This window comes from Buceros rhinoceros, unplaced genomic scaffold (assembly GCF_000710305.1).
Source record: "Buceros rhinoceros silvestris isolate BGI_N320 unplaced genomic scaffold, ASM71030v1 scaffold17765, whole genome shotgun sequence".
Taxonomy (NCBI): Eukaryota; Metazoa; Chordata; class Aves; order Bucerotiformes; family Bucerotidae; genus Buceros; species Buceros rhinoceros.
Window position 1 is genome coordinate 11,574 of NW_010413598.1, and position 19,056 is coordinate 30,629.

The following is a 19,056-nucleotide window of genomic DNA, read 5'->3' on the forward strand; positions in this document are numbered from 1 at the left end:
AGAGCAGAGGAGAAGAGTGGTGGTCTTGGCAGGGCAAAACCATTTTATTCTGTTGCTTGTGCAGCACCTGCATCAGGGGTCTTGGAAGCACTCCCATAACATAACCGTTAGGTCGTGGAATTCCTCTCTCCTGCCTGTTTCAACAAGGTTTGTGAGCATCCCGCCTCACACAGAATATGTAAATAATTAAGAGAGTGAATGATTCTGCTGAAGTCAGGGAGTTCTGGGTTAAAGCACCCAGCTAAATGGTTTTGTTTCAGCTCCATCAATTCATCAGGAATCTCTATCTACCTCCAAATAGTAGAGAGTTGTCACTGTCTCAGCCTTTGAAAAGCTGTTGAATCTGTTGAAAAATAGAAAGGTCAATGCTTTAAGCTTCCCAGTGTCCTTATGTGTGTGCAAGCGTGATGAAAGGATGACAGCAGAGCCAAGAAAGGAGACTAAGAGGAGAATTTGAAAGGAAAATAACTTCCATTCAGTCCCTGTGAGTTCAGTAACTCAGCAACAGTAGGTCCATCACTAACACTTGAATGAGTAAACGTGCGTATTGAAAAGATTCTGCTTTGTGGTGGGAATCTGCAGCAATCGGAATTCCTCCATGTTAAAAAAAGAAAGTGAGATGCAAAGCAAAGGAGGTCTCACCTCCATGTGTTTCAGACCCCAGTGACGTGTCAACTCATTTCTACAAGACAGACACAACCTGGTGAGCCCTGGTTCTGGCAGGTAAAAAGCTTTTCGGTTCACCTCTAAGAAGCTCCATATGTCTTGAGTCAAATAATTTATTCCCAGGAAATTCATTTCTACCTTAAAATGCACTAATTAAAGCTCCCTTTGCCTTGTCTCAGCATCTGCAGTCTGTAATTCCCATCACCTCTCATTTGCTCACGGCTTTGGCAATTTAGATAAAATCAGCACTCCTTGAGCAAGGGAAGAACTCTGTGGAGGTGGAATTCCTCTCTCTAATTATCTTTCCTCATTCAATCCTGCTTTGATTTCTGTCTGAAGCACCAGAAATCTAAATTCATTTGACTGACATTTCTTATTCAAGCCTGTTTAATAAGAAGAAACAATACAGAAGAAAATAGACAGAACTATTTGCTGAGAGATCAATAAGAAAATTGCTGCTTTGTTTTTACTCATTTTCATCACTAATTACATGGAGTAGTAGAACTAGATCTTGTGATTTGTGGAGGCTTTCACCAACGCATCCTTCAGGACTTGAGCCCATCTTCACTACTATATAGCTGCAATGCTAAGAAATACGTGATGCATTTGCAGGACTGCAGCCCAATCTGCAGCTTGGAGATGATCAGCACAAGTAGAAGATGTCCCTGAATGACTCTGCAACTGAATAAATGAGACATGACACACACATCTTTTCCTTTTGTGTTGTTGGTGTAATCTGAAAATGACACTGTAATGAACTGTGATTTTGCCTGACACTGAAAGCAGCTTTTCAGGAGGGAAGAACTGCAAACAATTAAAGAAGGAAAGCACGCCTCGACAGTACAAAGGACAAGCAAATGAAAAGCCTACTCTGGCCTGAACAGCAAGGTTCCTCAGGCACCTCCTCTCCCCATCTCATCAGGTTCAAGGTACTTTTTCTTGTCTCTAGGATCTTCCTCTTTCTGACTACGTTGTTCGCTTGCCAGTGCCCTTTACTGTGGCTCCTCTCCAGACGCTCATCTCCATGGGTGACTCCAGCCCTCCTGTCCATTTATTTTACGGACGTCTAGGTACTTTCTCCCATGGGATGCACTTTGGCATCTGACTTGCAAACCCCTGCCCTTTCAGAAAGGACCTTCCCCCAAGGACGCTGATTAAGCATCTTTTTACTCTTGTCTGTGTGCTCTGTATTCCTGCTATCAATTTCCCTGGAGCTACACTTTTTGTGGAATAACTATGGGACATCAGCCAAAAAGTCTTCTATTTATTTACACAGGCATTATGTAAACCAAGCAGCAAAACGACAAACTGGGAACCAGCAAAGAATGGGGAACTACAGGAAGATGTCCCAAAGTTTTATTTCCAGGTTCTTCCCTCTACCTCATTTGCTCTTATTTTTCTCCAGATCACAGCAGTTACTCTTTCGTGGTCAGCGGCATTCCCACTCACGTGCTGCTGCTTCACTTGCTCTCTGTCCCAGTGCAAGTACTGCTCATGATTAGGAACGTTTCACAGGACCCACCAGGCAGCTCTGTCAGGCTTTCCAAGACCCAGAATCTGGATTTAATGATTTGTTCCCCATGGAAGAGAGGTAGCTTACACTTTTGTAGCCCCTGAGGTTCAAACACCAGCTAACATCAGTGCCTGGAAAGAAACTCTCATCCCTACTGAAAAACAAGGTTGAAAAATACCTTCAGAGGGTTTCTAAAGTATGAAGGAGAGAGGACACAAATCAGAGGCTATCCCACTCCCACGTGGACAGTGTAAATGCTTTATCGGTGTCCCTTAAACTGATACTCTAGAAAAAGTGTTAAGATTAAAGGTTCATAAAAGGCTTTGGCCAGAAGATGATTTATTCACTCCACCTGTCCAAGTTGAATAATCTTAGGAGACTCTCTAAGGAAGGATTTGTTAGGAAGGATTTCAAGTGATGCTGGCCCAGAAACATTCTTCTCACTATTGTCCAAAAGCAAAGGATGTTCAGGGTACCCAGCCACAACATGGATACCTGTCCACACAATAACTGCATGGTCCCTTACTGTTCAAGGTATGTTTTAAGAAACAGACCTATCATTAAAACCAGAAAAGCAACCCGGGTCTTTTTGTAGAATAACTGCATGGTCCCTTACTGTTCAAGGTATGTTTTAAGAAACAGACCTATCATTAAAACCAGAAAAGCAACCCGGGTCTTTTTGTAGAAGGTATCAGCATTTTAACTTGGGAAAACTGGTGCAAAGCACCTGAACTTCTTTTTACCCAATTTTAACCTAGAACAGGTGTGAGGGCATTAACCCTCAGAACGAACTAAGAAATATGTTCTCTGATATTGTTGTCAGTGCAGGGTCCGATCTGAGCCAAGTTGGTGGGAAGAGATGCAAGCAACATATAACCATCATTCAAGTGCTTTTGAGAACAGATGAAGTGGGACGCAGAGTACAAAGGACCTTCTCAGTCTCAGCACTGACCCTGATTCACCTCTCCTTTGGCCAGCCACTTCAAAGAGACCAAAGAAGCACAGGGATGTGGACTCTAAACACCCATATGTGTTTATAAACACACACCACTTCTATTTCTCTTCTGGACTATTGATCGCAAGGAGGGCCGTGAGCCCAGATTTGAGACAGAGGGCAGGTTCATCCCCTGCTTCCAGCAAGCGATGGCCACCATCCCTCACAGCAGGGCGGCTGGTGGAAGGAGCCAGCATGCATCCGTCTGCATGGCTGGAAAGCCTTAGTCTCAGGTGTTGCCAAATGGGAAACATCTGCAATCAGCGGAGTTTGTTAACAAAGAAAGAAGGAAGGAAAATTAAAACAGAGAATAGAGAATACGCATGGCTAATAAAGATTTTATGTGCTTGAGCACATAATGAACTTGATAGATGATATAAACAAACAAATGAAAAAGGCAGCAAAGGAAACAGAGTGAAAAACAAGATATACCCTGAGCAGAGGAAATTGGAAAGCCAAACAAGATGTGGATACCACGTCTCCTAATGTTCACTCCCACTCCCATACACACTGGCTCCCCACCATCTTCATCCTCTTTTTGGAAGCAAATGCCAGCACATGTAGGAATTTTGATCGCTAACATCATTCTGCTACTCCTCACTGTGACAAGGGACCCACTCTCTGACAGAGTTGGGCACCACACGGGGTCCATCTTTAGGCAGCTACCACATTTCATAAGAACACAGAAATTTCATACCTCGGGGCAGTCTACGCTTGAGGGCTCCAGCAGGCCCCTGAGTCACCCAGAAGGACTGGTGAACAGAGCGATCGCATGATCAAGCAGATCTTCAGGAAAACAGCTTGAAATTCTACTTCTTCCCAAACTTAAGGTAGAGGTGGAGGAAAAAAAAAAAATGGACAACTGAATTGAAAACTCCGTGTCAAAATCTACTCTTTTCTGCTTTTCAATAGCTGGAGAAATACAAGGCAGCTGGTACAATCACAATAATAACCAATACACAAAACTTGAAGGTTTTTAGGCAAGATCTTGCATGAAGCTTCTGCAAGACCTAAGCTTTACTGTATCTATCTGAGCCATCTCATCTAGTCAATATAAATTCTCGTCCCAAATACTGAACCTCAGTTGCACTTCACCCTTAGCTCATGCCTTGCCCACAACTACAGCACCCTCGCCACCACTGCTGCCCCAACACATGTGAAAGACTTTTCTGTAACAAATAGATTGCCCTGTTTAATAAAAGCCTATTCCTAAGTATAGTCCTTGAGTGAATGAAGCATACATAAGTACCTAAGAAACATCAAACTGCAGCCCTCCTCCTCCCTGCCTCCAGTGAAGATTTCTCTGTCTACATGTCTGTCTGTCAATCACTCTTAGCTGCTTCTACACAAACTTTGCTAGAGGTGGAGAGATTTACCCAAGACAGACAAAAAACTATGAAGAGAACGTATGACTGATACTTTTTACCTGTTTGTTCTGTCAACCAGAAGCAGCTTTCCTCCATTTTTGCCCCGCTGTCACATTCACCAGGCTAACAGAGCTTTCTAAGAGCACTCATTTCAGTCCTACACCCAGCTCAGAAGAGACTGTGTACCAAGTTTGAAGGCTGCAGTCTCTTCTGATCATCTGTGTTTAACCCAGCCACCTTCACTCAGACTCTGGGTTTGAGGGTTGTACTCCTCCAGGAGCTGGGAAAATGGTACTCATTTTCCAAGCAGCCTTCTGAAAGCTAAGTCTTATTTGGCTTATTTATGTGTTTCAAGCACCAATGGATTTTATAGCATTAAACCAGACCATACACAGATCTGTTACTCCTGAGACTTCCCATTCTATGAATTTACATGCCAGCTCCTGATTTCCTCCAGGCATGTTTAGCACAGCCACTTTTTGAGTCTTTGGCCTTCTCCTTGCCTTTTCAAGACAAGACTTGGAATTGTGTGGTGCTTTCTTCATGCCTAAGTTTTCATGCTCATGGAAGAAGGTTTGCATCTTTGCTGGAGGCAGCATTACAGGCTGCTCAAAGCTACTGTAAATTCCTGCATTTCCCTCTAGTCATCTGTTCTGAGATGCACTTAGTAGAATTTACTAGGCTGGTCTCCTTCCCCTCCTTCCTACACTCTCCAGCTAAGCTTGATGGGGGTATTTGTACAAGAACATCCCATAATCTCATACTCAAAAGACTTCATCTCATTGACAAGGTCCCATGAAGTGGTCACATAACCACCATGTTCTCATGCTACTGCACAACAGCACTTCATCAATTACACACAGCTACCAGCAAGTTACTACAGGGCAATTCAAACTTTACAGCTATTGTATCGCAAATACTTGACATTTCTTTTGAGGAAGGAAACAGTCACAACCATCTAATCATGTTACAATAGACTGTTCAAGTTAGCAAAGACAAGGTAAGTTTTTCCACTGAAGTGAACAGATCTGCTCTTGGGTCTGGGATGCTTTTCACAGTCAAATAGCTACATTTACAAAATGGGCAGAATGATGGGAGAAGTCTGTTTTGTTGACTGGCATGAGAAGTGGTGTGTAAACAAGAAATGAAGTCAGGGGCTTGCTTTCTGAGCCCCACGGAAACTCAAGGGTCCATCACACCACAGCAGATGCCAAGACTCTTATCACTGCAAACCTTTATCAGGCATGCTAGCTCCCACCTCCCTCAAACTCCAGAAGGGAAACGGTGCATAAGTAAATTCCTTTTCTAGATTGCCCTGCAAGCAGAAAAAATGCTTTTCATGGTACTTTTATTGAATACGGAGCTTTCTCCTCATTTGAGAACATGTTAGAAAAAGAAGTGCAAGCCCCTTAAGAAGGAGGAGATGCCATCAGCTCCATTTTAGCTGATGTCAGGTGGTTCTGAATGCAGTGGATTGAACCTGGTACTTCTGCACCCATTGGTCAGTACCTTGCCTTAGGTTTGGATCCTCTAGCTGCACCAATGAACTCCTCCCGCCTACGTGTCCGTGCGAAGGACTGGATGTGTCCCATCCCCTGCAAGTGCCTCCAAGGGAAGGAGAAGTGAAAACCATCGCTGTTGCCAATCTTTTCATCTTTTGGTTTTCAAGAGGCTGTGTGCCAGTGCTCATATAGACAATCACATTCAGCCTCCCCCCTCAGACAGGCTCGACTGAGAGCATCCTGCTCTGTGCAGATAAAACAGCAGGAAAAGCTGAGCGATGTAAAGCGAAGTCTGTCAAATTGGGCACTTACATCTTAAGGGTAGCTGTAACTTTTAATGACACTAAGGACAATGGCAATTCTGGTGGAAATTATTTTTGTAGCTACAGTTTCAGGTGGTGAATTTATTGGTACGAAGCAAGAACAGAAGAAAGTTAAAAAGGACCCAACGAACAAAATTGGGGGCAAAACCAGTTCCCACATTACAGCTGAGGTGGGAAGTCATAAACCAGGAGAGATGAATAAAAAAGAAACTGGGATGGCATTCATGGAAGATACTCCTGGAGTCGCAATCAGAATAATTTTCATTGTTACTGAAATTGCCTGTGATCTCAGGCAGATTAGAAGGAGATTGCAGGGAAGTTCAGAGAAAGCTTTCAACTGACACATTTTGCAGATGCCAAACTGTGGCTGGTTAGTGAGTCTCACCTAAAGGGAAGGCTGACATCAGCCCACTTCTCTTCCAGGCTGCTCGCTTTCCCTTTACTACTAGCAGCGCAGAAATAACCATCAAAATTGTGTTAAAAGTTTGGCAGGAGGCTCTTTTTTCTATGTGTGTCAATTCAAAAACTTGCATGGGCTAAAAATTTCACTGATTTTTGTCATTTTAAAAAAATAGAAATCATCCATCCAGCTAGTGGAGACACAGTATAAATCCTGTCACAGGAACTGTAATTACTTGAATTTTCCATAGGTGGAAAGTTGCTCAAATAAACTAATCTGGTGAGTGATTATAGGCGAGCACAATCACTGAAAATGCCATCAAGTTGCAATGATTCTGCAACAGGAAAAAAACCTACTAAGTCATTGGGTAATTTATTTGCAATGAAAAACTGGAGCTGTATCCTACTTACATGGGCACCTGCAATACAAATGAACTGTGCCATCCAAAAAACTGAAAAATGCTTGCACCATACAGCAGACAGCTAAAATGAGGAGCTGCCTTCCAAGAAGCAGCAGAAGTGGATGCTGAGATCCTGTATTTGCCAGGGAGCCCCCAATATTCACACAAGCATTACTAATGTAAGACTGAAACGATGAATTTCTCACTCAGCGGAAAGGACAAGACAAACACAAATCCATTCCTGAAAACATTTTCTATAAATGGTGACTCCATCCTATTCTTAAAGCTGCCCTGTCACAAGGACGTTCAAGATGACTTGCCTATTTTCTCAGCCTACAGGTGCTGCAGCTCTCCAGCCAAAGCCCGATTTCAGTTACACCCAGCGGCTGCTTGTCTATTCACAGGTACAAGAGTCTTTCCAGCAGGCTGGTGATTTTGGAGATGGAAAGGCATAAAGATGCTGTCATCCCCCCCGGTTATGTACACTCTTCCCTCCTCCCCTCAGTCTCAGACCATGCTTGTCCACACCTGGAAACAACATTATACCTAGCACCACTTTGTGAAAATTCCTGGAGTGCTACTACAGATCAGCAGGCCAGATAAGGGAGAGGAGTACAGATGTGCCTCACCATGGGTATCCTGGGCCCACATCTCATGATTCAGGACCGTGACGGCATCAGGAGCTTTGCACTCATGTATTTGCTACGTGCCACACGACTCAACAGGTTTAAAAGGCTCCTGGAACCACATCTGGATCTAGAGAGTGCCTCCTCCATTAGCTGATGAGAGAGAAGACAATCTTAAGCCGAGCCCTGGCCCTTTTTCCACAGAAGCTGTGGATCTGCAGTCTCGTGGTTGCTTTTCTCTCCTGAGAGCAGCAGTGGAGCTTTCCATAATAACATGACTTTGCACTTCTTTCATAAGAACACTCTCTTGGTTCTGATATATGTCTCACTTCATTCCTTACAATAGTTGCACCTCACCTACCCCGGGGCTGAGAGGACTGGAGTTCTCTTATTACTTCGGTGATAATTTTCATGACTCTGTTACAACAGTTTTTTAGTTCAGGCATGCCCAGTGCGCAGGGAACAGGATTCCTTTAGAAAGGTTGCAGATATAACAGATGGGACTGTGGCTCCAATGCGTGATGCGCAGCCCCGTTCAGACACAGACAAAATGTTTGTGTGTGCTTCACATTTGTTAAGCTCCTTTTAATATCCAGAGGGAAAGCAAGCCCAACTGGCAGCTTCCCACTCTCCATTCCCTCCCTGTCGGCTCTTCCAGTGAAGGGGCCTCATCTAGAAGAAAGCCTCCTGGGGCAGAGAGAAAGGAAGCAAGGACCTGGTCAGAAAGGTGATCCCTTTTACTTGTGTTTTCCCTATACCTAAATCTGCGTTTCCTTTCTTCATTCATGCTAAGAGTGGGCAGAAGGTGGCAAAATCAGCTCTACGTACTGATAAAACACTGAATTCCTATTAAGGAGGTAGCTATAACACAACTGGCCATCACTGGGGAGGAGATTTGGATCTCGGGTGCATTCCTTCCTCAAGTTTCCTGTCTGGGTCGTCAAATGCACCTTCTACAGCCATAGTACAGGCCAGGTAGATTTACATCAGTGATGGATTTGGCCCTGTGACTCTCTTACTCACAAGATAACCAGATGACAGCTGCTTGGCCAAACTGAATGCAATCTTTGGAGTCAGTCTGCTTTGCCTAAAGACAAGCTCCGTGTCCTCACGCAGCTCAAGCAGCTGGAAATAATCACCCTGGCAGGTGACACCTGGATTGGTTGTGACAGTCAAGGGAAGGTGTGAGCTCCTCTTGCTGCAGGCCCCACATTGCAGATTTCAGTGCTGTATCACCGTCAGCCTAAGCATTTCACAGTTTTGCACCTCCTGTGCTCCAAACAAAGCTGTTCCCATGCCCTGGTACTGCAGTGGGAGCTCCTGCGTCCCACCAGCACACCAATATGCCCCCTCCCTCCCCCTGAAGGAGCAGCTCCTTCCTGAATGCTTTGCTCTTGCTCACCTCTGCCAAGCTCAGGATTCCCTCCAGCAGTGGAGCTGGAGACAAGAGCTACTACTGACCTCCATTAACATGCTCTGTTGCTGTATCACCTTTTTCTGCTCCCCAGGAAAGACATGTTGGCTGAAGCCAAGTCTATGTCCAAGCAGCAGTTAGCACCCATGATTACATCTACATGTGCTTCCCCTTCTCCTTCGTTGTCTCCAGGCCTCATCCTGCCAAGCAGCAAGCTGTGGTTGTACCAGTGGGTTAACATCATGTGTCTGCTGGGTTGTTGAACCCAGGACAGGGGGTTAGGTCTCCTTTGACACTGGTCCTGCTTTCATAGCATGCTGAGAGATGGGAGAAGGGCAAACACATCATCTCTAACACCGACCTGTTCCTCATTGCTTTTTCTCTCTCCTTCTCTGTTATCAGTACTTTTTTGACGGCCTAGCCTAACTTTGTACTTTCTGGCAGCTGGCAAGGCGGATTAGGCTTCATGGGAGCTTGCCTGGGGAAATCCTTATCTCAGGTCAGCATCATGCAAACTCCACAGAGGAGTGTCTTCCTGGTAGGGAACTTTACACCAGTATAATAACCCCATGGGCCACATATGATCCACAGAGCTGCAGCAGTTCACATCAGCAGAGAACCTGCCCCACAGAATAAAGCACCTCTTTACTAGCTGGCACTATGGAGAAGGTTTTTTCCAAATTCTCCTGTCTGCCCCTTGTATCCAGTTGCCACTGCTTAAACGTCTTCTCCAGAGAGAAGCCAGCAGGGTCTGGGAGGTTTCTGTCCCTCAGGGCATATTATCACATTTGGCTATGAGCACAAGCTAGGAAAGGATGTGAAAGGAAAATGGGTTTGAGTAGGTTATCTGTGATGAAAGAACAGACCGGGGTCTGCTAACGCAGGGAGCACACCGGGTTAACTCGCAGGCAGAAAGTTCTTCCTGCCTGGGATGACCACAGGTAACAACTGGTTGTGAGATTCCCTGCTTTGAGAAGCTGCTTCAAACCCCAATGCTGACCCAAGCATACCAATTTTATTGTAATTCCCAAAGAATTACCTCTAAACTGTACCACAGAGCAAAGAGTAAGGAAGCCTAATGCTACCTGTATTTTTATTTTGCAACTAGACCAAGCATTGTCATTACACGACTTATCTAATTATAGTCTTGAAAACAATAACTAGGATAATTACCTAATTGAGCATTATTTTTAATGAACGCAATCCTGCATAAAGCGCATTCCAGTAGCAACAAACACACACCTGCATTTCCCCATGCTCTGGTAAGAAACAGTTGTCTAAAAAACTTCTTGCCAATGATCTGTCAACGTCCCTACAGATGACATTGTTCTTCACAAGCTGACGACCTGAGGATCTCACGCTCACCAGCCCTACAGAAACATCTTAGGTGGCAGAGGTGCACTGTAGCCTGGGGGAACCAAGGGATGAGCGCTTCTCTCCTCAGCCCCACTGCGCATTGTCTTGCACAATAATAAAGCCTCAGAGTTGATTCTACCACTCCTGGAAGTAGCTGCTAATAGCTGCCTGTAGTACACATCCCATTTTCTTAACAGCACGGCTCCAGCAGCAATGGAGGGGAGAGGTAGTGCCAGAGCCTTTTCTCCGGCTGTGCAAAGCTATCTCTTCTCTTTCAGGAGCTCTCTGGACAGTCCCCAATTCTGGAAGCAAGCAGAGCCAATGGGCTATATCCTGGAGTGAGTATCTGAAAGCCCAGCCACAGCTCTGGCAGTACAAATGTTGGGCACATTAATTCCTGTGCCATATTTACTGGAAAAATACCAATCCCTTGGGCTTGCACGTACAGGCCAAACTCTGCACTGCGCTCCTTCACCACCACGCTGTGATTAAAATATGAGGGCCTGTGCTTAATTCCTGGTGATTTTGAATCATGCTGATGCTCAAGTTTTGGGTCTCATCTTTTTCAATGGGGAGCTTTGAGAGAGTATGTGTGTGGAGCAGCCAGCGCCACTGTGCTCTGAGCTTTTGGGGCCTCCACATATCCCGTGATTTGGGGAAAACAACAGCATGAATTTTTTTTTAGCCAGATTCTGAATACAGCCCATCTTCTTTGGCCTCTTGTAATAATACACTTGTGCATAATGTAATATGTATGTTACTAGAATCAGTAGCTAAGTACGTAACATAATTTAAAAAAACAGGTATCAGTACAGATCAATATGTGACATACTTATCTACTTCAGTATGTTTTCTTGGTACAAATTATGATGGAAACACAGTAAATCAGTAATTTCAGATTCCTCTGCATAGACATTGTCCCTGTAATTTTGCCAGGAGGGAGATAATAAATCATACTTTTCCATCTGACTGATGTTCTGTTTCCCCTGTCTGATTTCACTGGCTGTGTGCTATCTTCAGAGCTGGCATTGTTCATGGCTCCTTTTATTAAAGCACAGGCACGTTATTGAAATTTCTTTTGTATTATGATTTTCTAGCCGTACGTGAAATTGCAGAACACACAAGAAGAAAAAAAAAAAAAGCCCCATTTGTTTGAGTCATAGTAGAAAAAACAACCTGCTGCACATATCTCGGAGAGAAAAATGCCATTATTAAAACCGGGGCCCCGTGCTGGCTTGGGGTAGTAATCAGTTTCTTGGAATTCAGGAGTGAAGATCTAGTATTTGAATGACTGCTTTAGTATGCTACCAAAAGTTTTTAGTAACGCTATTTCTTGCAGTGATTCGCTTGCCATGATTTGAGCGCTTTCCAAGGTTCACCACGACACCAAACACTCATGTAATAGAGGAGAAAACTCAGCGAAGAACCTCCCTTTTCTCCCCACTTTGTTTTTCTAGCAGCCTAAGGCAGCTCCTCAGATTTAAGGTGTTGTACCTCCTTCTCTCATGCTGACATAAACCACCATTGACAGTCCAAACCTGCAGCTGGACAGCTCAATACCCAAACCCCTGGGCAGGGCTGAGGGACTCTCAGCACAGCCTGCTGCACCACCCCTGGCACTGGACGGACGCACATGTGTCCCCCTCACCTTCCCTTCCAACCCAGGGCTGCAACTAACTCTTGTTTATCACCACCATCCCATCAGTAATGTCCTGGTAACATGCCCAGTGGTTCATTCATATTTGATAAGGTTGCACTCCCAGGCTGGGTAACTAGCGGTCAGAGAGAGGTTGTAGTTTGCACCACTTAATTTCTATTTCTGGCACGGTTCTGGGGGTGGGGAATCACTTTTTGGTTTCATTGCCTCCTTTCCTCCAGTGGCATTTCAGGGACTGAGAGATGCTGGGATAGCAGCTGAATACAGTCTTGCAAGTGCTAATGCCTTTTGATGAGAGGTCTTATTTTGTTAAGTTATATTGAGATAACGGCATTAATAAAACATTTTTAAAGAGCATTAACAAAGGGAAGGAGGTGCCACTGTTCTGAAGTAAAGGTTTCCGTAATGAGCTGAGAGTTAGGATATGATAATGTTATGCTTATATAGTCCCTCATTTATTTTGGATTCTGATTATAGCCCGAAGATCCCTGTCAGAGCTGTGATCCCTGCTGTGCAGAGGGCTGCTCAAGAAGGCATAAAGTCAGCGAGATACAGAAGCCCTAGTTGAAGGATTACAGATGATTTGTGGACAAAACAAAGCAATGAACTTAAGATATAGTGGCAGGAAACATGGAAATGAAAAATAAAGTAGAACTCCAGCAGTGAAATCCTGGCTCTTTTCAAGTCAGTGGAGATTCTGCCCTAGAATGATGCTAAAAATTCCCCTTTCCTGTCTTTTTTTTCCACTGTTTCGGGGTTTTTTTGTTTTTTTGTTTTTTTCCACGGTGTGGAGGCCTGCCCAGGGGCAAGGGTTGTTCTCCACACTTGTGCTTGATGCAAGGGACCAACATTTGGGCATCATCTAGGGACGTTTGGAGTGAGGATGGGTTTGGGAGCAGTGAAGGTGGAAGGGGAGAGGACAGCAATGTGGAGAAGTCATTGGGAAGGGTGGGCAGATAAAAGCAGCAGCAGAGCTTAAGCCCTGGTGGAGCCAATGGCTGAAAGAATTGCAGCTCTGTGCTTGGTAAAAACCAGGGTGGCCACTGAACAGCACCAAAACATGACCTTGACATTCAGAGCTGTTTCCAAGCTCAGGTTCACAACTGCATGTTGAAGCTGCTCATCTGACCCAAGTATTTCCAGGAAGGCCAAGCTGTGATGCCAGAATGTCTCGTGTTCCTACCCAAAGGGTAACCCACCCAATGTCCTGCCAGACAAATGGAGGTATTTTAATGTCTGTGGTGAGAAAAGTCCTGCTGTTGACTTTGAGAAGGATGGCACCACGAGACCAAAATCCCTATCATCAGGACCCACTCTCCTGCAGGGACAGGGAGCAGCTCCTGCCTGCAGGGTCTAAAATGAAGAGAGTGTTTCAAGATGTCAGCTTGAGCATCGCTTCTGAACCCATCATTCAGTTCCCAGCAATGGTACTTTGCTACATATTCATATAGGTCCACAGAAGGTTATTCTGGATATGCCTGCTGAGTGGTGAGAGACCTAGGAAGTTCAGAAGTGGTTAAGGACTTTTCAAACTGACAACCTAATCCACTTCACACAGCTCCTAACCGTGGCTACAAATACACCTTAACCATGCCGCAAACTGCATTTCTCCAGTGTGGGCAGGCATGCGCTTTTCTGTCAGCAAGTTACGCAGGAGAGTAAAAACTAATCAGCACTTAGGAGCAGTTGTCTCACTGACATTTGCACAATTTCTCCATAAGCTGCCAATGAACATCCATCACTCTGGCGGTACACTGTCTCCTTAAGTTTACATAAGCTGCTGTCTGAGAACAACCATTTAAAACACAGCCATGGGTACTCAGAACAACTGAGACCACTCTCTGGGTAGTTATTTGCTTGTTTTCTCTCCCTGGGAAGAAAGGGGAGGGTTAACAACTTCCCTGAAAGATCTCTGTTAGTACAGGGGAGTGTGGAGCACTTGGGACTTGGACCTTAATCTCCAGGACTGAAATCAAAACACAGCTGATGTGTGGGAGAAAAAGCAAGCCAGATCTCTCGGGAGAAAACAGAGAGACTGCCTGAGACTTGCAGCATCCTTCACACCTTCCCTGCAGCCACCACAGCTGCCCATCACCCCATGTTCGCCTCTGAAAGGGACCGGAGGAGACCTGAGAGACTAGATTTGAGGCCAATGAGGAAAGAACCAGAAAATTACATTGGACAGAGATAAACGGATCCCAGCAAAAGCCACCAGATCTCCCCTTTCTCCTGCACACTGCTCCACAGGAATCAAAATCCTGAACAATCTATGTATGAGTCATATTTGAGTCAGATCTTGATTCACATTAGGTAATGACCCTTGCTGACCCTTTCTGCAAGGGTCTCCAGGTGGAACCGCAGCCTCAGCCTCAGGTAGGGATAAGTCCTGGCCAAATCAGAGGCAGGCTCTGTATGGGCAGCTGGGGCCCCAAACCCACAAAGATCTCCCAGGACACGTAACAGAGCTATGAAGATGCTACATGGGGTTACTAAACCATCTGTCAGAGACATATGGTTTTACAAAGGATACAAGAAAAACTACTAATGGGTTTAGATTTACAATTGAACTTCAGTTGAGCATTTCATTTGCACATGTTAACGATTTAGGGGCAGAAGCATAAACATTTGGACAGCTGTCTAAGCTAGATGGCTTGTTGTCATGTTTATAATTTGCTCTTACGATTCTTATGAGTCAAGAAAATCAGAGGTACAAGATCAGTTCACTAGAAGAAAGCTAAAAATTCAAGCAATGAGCCTCTATAACTACTCCTTTACCCTGAGATAGTCACAGTTACTGTCACCAGTCTATAAGAAAGAAAAAACCATTAAATGGCATTTGGATTTCTCACCCCAAACCTAAACAGAAATCTAGAAGCCAGACAGGAAAATTCCCCCAATGGAAACCTCTCACAGATTTTGGTAACCTGGAGAAAAAAAAAAAAATACTAATTTGTGAAAGATCGGGCAGTTGAAGATGAGTCAGTCCTGGCGCACACACACAGACACGCACTTCCAAAAGACTTTAAATGGAGGTTAATTTCAGCTGTAACTAGGCACTGACAAGCACCTCTCTGGATGATGATTTGGAACCTACGTATCAGCAAAAGTAAAGCAAGTGGGTGAAAGGGTTACGAGCCCACATAGAACAGTGCCTCTGTCTCCCCTGAACACAGTCTGGCTTTGAGTCAGAACGGCTGAGAAAGTCTCTCCTCTTTGACTTCAGTGTGTGTGGAATGGATTTGAAAAAGTTTGTAGACCTTATGAATTCAACAAGAAGAGGGAAGAGCAGAGCTCAGAGCCTGTAAAACCTACGAACCGCTCAGAATTTCATCTGTGGAGATAGCAGGTCTAGTCTTTGTTCTGCTGAAGTAAACAGGAACATGCCTGGATGCTCCCATGAAGCCAGGATTTCATTCCACAGCAGCAGTTTCCTGAATCTTTAAGTTCTGTCTTTCCTATAGCACTTATGAAGTCATTGTTTACAGATCCTCCTTTTTTCCCCCCAAAACACCCCTGGAATTTCACAGTAATCTTCCATTGCCTGAATCTCTTCCACTATTTAGAGGAAAAAAAGAATGTCACTATTTTTTCTAAGTAAACACATAGATTTCCAAAAAATCAGTTTCTGCTCTACTCCACAGGGTATTGAGCTCTCAGCAAAACACAGATCCAGGCCAAAAGCTCGTGAAGTCTGAAGGATCTCACAATAGTCCTGGACTGAAGGTTACCACGTGCAAGAGTGCCATGCCACCATCTGCTCTGTGTTTCTCAGAGGATAGTGGAATTTTGCTTTCCACACAACACTCACAGTTTCTGAACACAGCAAACAATGAACCAGATTGCTCTAACTCTTTCTAACAGCCTTTCTCCCCTCCCTTCTGTTTTTCTATCCTTCAATCCATTATCAGGTTGCAATTACTTCTTTCAGGAAAAGTGACTAGTACTTTCGTACTTCATTCATATGCAAAAGATACTTCAATGAGAAGATCCACTCTCCCACTTCAACCTCTCCAAAAAGAGTCCTTAAAACTTCCTCTTTCCTAAAATCTCTCCAAAAAGAGTCCTTGTTGCTCTCACATAAGAACGTGACCATGTGTCACAATTACACCTAGGTGGGGCACTGCACTACGTGACAACACAGCAGTCAAAACGGGACCACTGAAGAAGCATGATTACAGGATGAAGCTGGGCTAGGCCTACCTAGAGCAAGAAGAAATTGTTATTTAAGCAGTTCACAAGATCAGCATCTTCACAATCCTCAGCAAAGGAAAGCAGAGAACAGGTTGATCAGATGGCCCTCAGAGATGTTCCTCACATATTTGTTTTGCCGTGAGTTCGTGACATTAAACTGTTTTGCCCATAGTGAGTGATTGCAGTTACAGATGGACAGAAAACGATGAACATAAACCATACATGACAGAAGTACTACCTTCACTGAAAATGACTGCAATCCGGGAAAAAGAAATTGTGATCCATGTTACTGAGAGCTTGCGGAGTACACAGACCTCTATGGAAGCGTTTTCACTGTCAGAGAAGAAAATAAACTGGCAAATGTATAATGAGATTGGGCATACAGCCATGAAGAGTTATAGGCTGTCCTTAATTATGGAGGTACGAATCTTAAAGCCACGTGACCTGGGAGAACAAACTCCTGTACACCTATTGCCTTTACAGACCCTGTTCTTCATTCTGAAATGCTATTTTCCTTGCAGAATTGAAAACACGCAATCAAACTCATTAGAATGAGAGATGCAGGTTGTGTAAAGGGTAATGGTTTTTGAAAATCTGGTCTTGTTTCTAAGATGTATTCCAGAAGGATTTCTTTACAACATTCCGAACAGGAACTAAACCATGACAGTTTAAGCCCATACTTCTCACTACTTGAGATGGTCATCTGCCTAGGAATTCATCTTCTGCCTTTCAAGACAGCCTTATCACAGCTAAAATGAAAAGATTAAATACAGCTTGCAGCCTACTTACTTGCATTCTCACACAGTTATGAGTAAAAACTCTCGGTACCATGCCATCAATTTTTGCTATCCAAATTAGAAAAGGGGTTCTTAAAAAGCACTCAGTATTGGTTTACCACCACTTTTACAGCCAGCATAGCAGTCCAGCTTGACTCATGCTATGAGCAAAGGAGGAGGCTGTCTGGAGTAGCCGATTCAGAGAGGGCACTATCCACAGCAGCTTTTGACTGACCACTGGCCCTTGGCGAGTGCACATAAGGGGGGAGATGGCAGCTTTTACACGAGCCAGACCCAGACCACAGCTAAAAAGGACTTCAGCTTCAGCATCAACTAACAGCAGGGAGCAAATACTGAGTACCTTTGGAGTCCCCAGCAGAAATACAATTCCTATAGCATACTAATGTTAAACACTGAAGAAAGAGTTTCATACCTTGAATTCCTCCAAGATTTTATAAGTTTTCCCATGATATTCACAAAAGTTTTTCACTTCTTTGCATTCTGGACAGCATCCATTGTGCTCCACTTTTGTACACTTCGGGTGGATTTTAGGGCATTCTGGTTGATCGCAAACAGGTCCATCCTCAGTACAGACACAGGGGCAGTTGGAATGACCCGGAAAAAAACGTTCTCCCAGTTTGTACACAAAGCCACTGTCATCCACACAGCCCTTCCCTCGGTAGTCATCAAAGATCAGATTGTCATTACTGGAGGTCTGGTCCCCCTCATCAGCAGGGTAGTCTTCATGGTTGATGGCAGCTGGAGTGACCAAAGCAGGGATGACAAACAGAAGTATCCAGGCTTCATGGATATGAAGAGCCATCCCCTTCCTCAGCTTCTCCATGGGATCTCAATGCCAGATAGAAACAGCTGCTTCCATAGGGAGACCAGTGTTGTGGTCTGAAAACAAATTATTTTCAAGTGAGACCAAACTCAAAATTCTAGGGAATATTGATTTATAAAGGCCGGAGCGTCAACCAGCACCCAAGAAGAAATCAGTGCTTTCAAACTGCACTGTCACAGTTTCATTTGAATTAAGCCTGTTTTCAATTATTTTTAAAGAGAATAAAGCATACGAAGTACAGAAAACAGACACATGTGCCTATAAGCATATGCCCACAAAACATCTCTGTAGAAGTGGTGGCTCACAAAATCATCTAGCCTTTACTTTCCTCATTTGTGCAGTTGAGTTTTCTGATGCTCCATAAACTAAACCAGCTGCCTGAAATCTCATGGTGATGGGCAGCTCAGAGGGATTTGAACCCAAGTTTAAACTTGGTCTTCAGCTCCTGCTGGGGCCACTGTCCCTCTGTGCTATGTACGTTGCACAGCCCGCTTCATTAAACTGAGGTGGGAAACCTGAGTTGAAAAATGAGATAAACATTATCTGTAGGTAGATCTGCATCCGGTACAAAAGATGGTGCTGGGTTATACTTGGTCTGCAAGAGGCGGAACAGTACAGAGTTTTATAAACAGCATTTCTGAAGAAAAAGAGAGACTACCAACACAGCCCAGCCGGCGGCAGGCACATATAATCCCGACAGAAGCAAAGATGTAATTCACCTTCTCCATTATTCAGCATTTCAATAACTCCCAGAGAGGAACGCAGAGCGCAGGATGTTAACTGCCTGTGTAACGCACGGAGCCGATGAGATGCGTCTGTCTGATTAAGCCGGAGCCTTTCTCAAACTTCGGGAGCGATGCTCGCCCAACCTTTGGAGAACTCTGCTGAAACGGTCGAGCTAAGGGCTGACCAGAGAGGGAGAGGAGCTTTGCAGTGCCCCCAGGGAGAGCCAGCTCCTGGCAAAGGCTCCCTGTGCACGCTGGGGGTGCGCTATTGGCTGCGCCCCGGGCCCCCACACCGCCACCAA

At 44.6% G+C, this 19,056-nt stretch overlaps 1 protein-coding gene across 1 annotated transcript in view; it reads right to left on the reverse strand.

The window, feature by feature from the left end:
* Positions 1 to 18,029, reverse strand: part of VWC2L (von Willebrand factor C domain containing protein 2-like) — a gene marked incomplete at its 3' end in the record, with an annotated part of 18,850 nt that extends 821 nt beyond the window's left edge. The window contains exon 1 of the mRNA XM_010136820.1: positions 17,619 to 18,029. Coding sequence (XP_010135122.1) covers positions 17,619 to 18,029 — 411 coding nt within the window. The remainder of the gene's footprint in view (positions 1 to 17,618) is intronic.
* Positions 18,030 to 19,056: the final 1,027 nt, after the last annotated feature.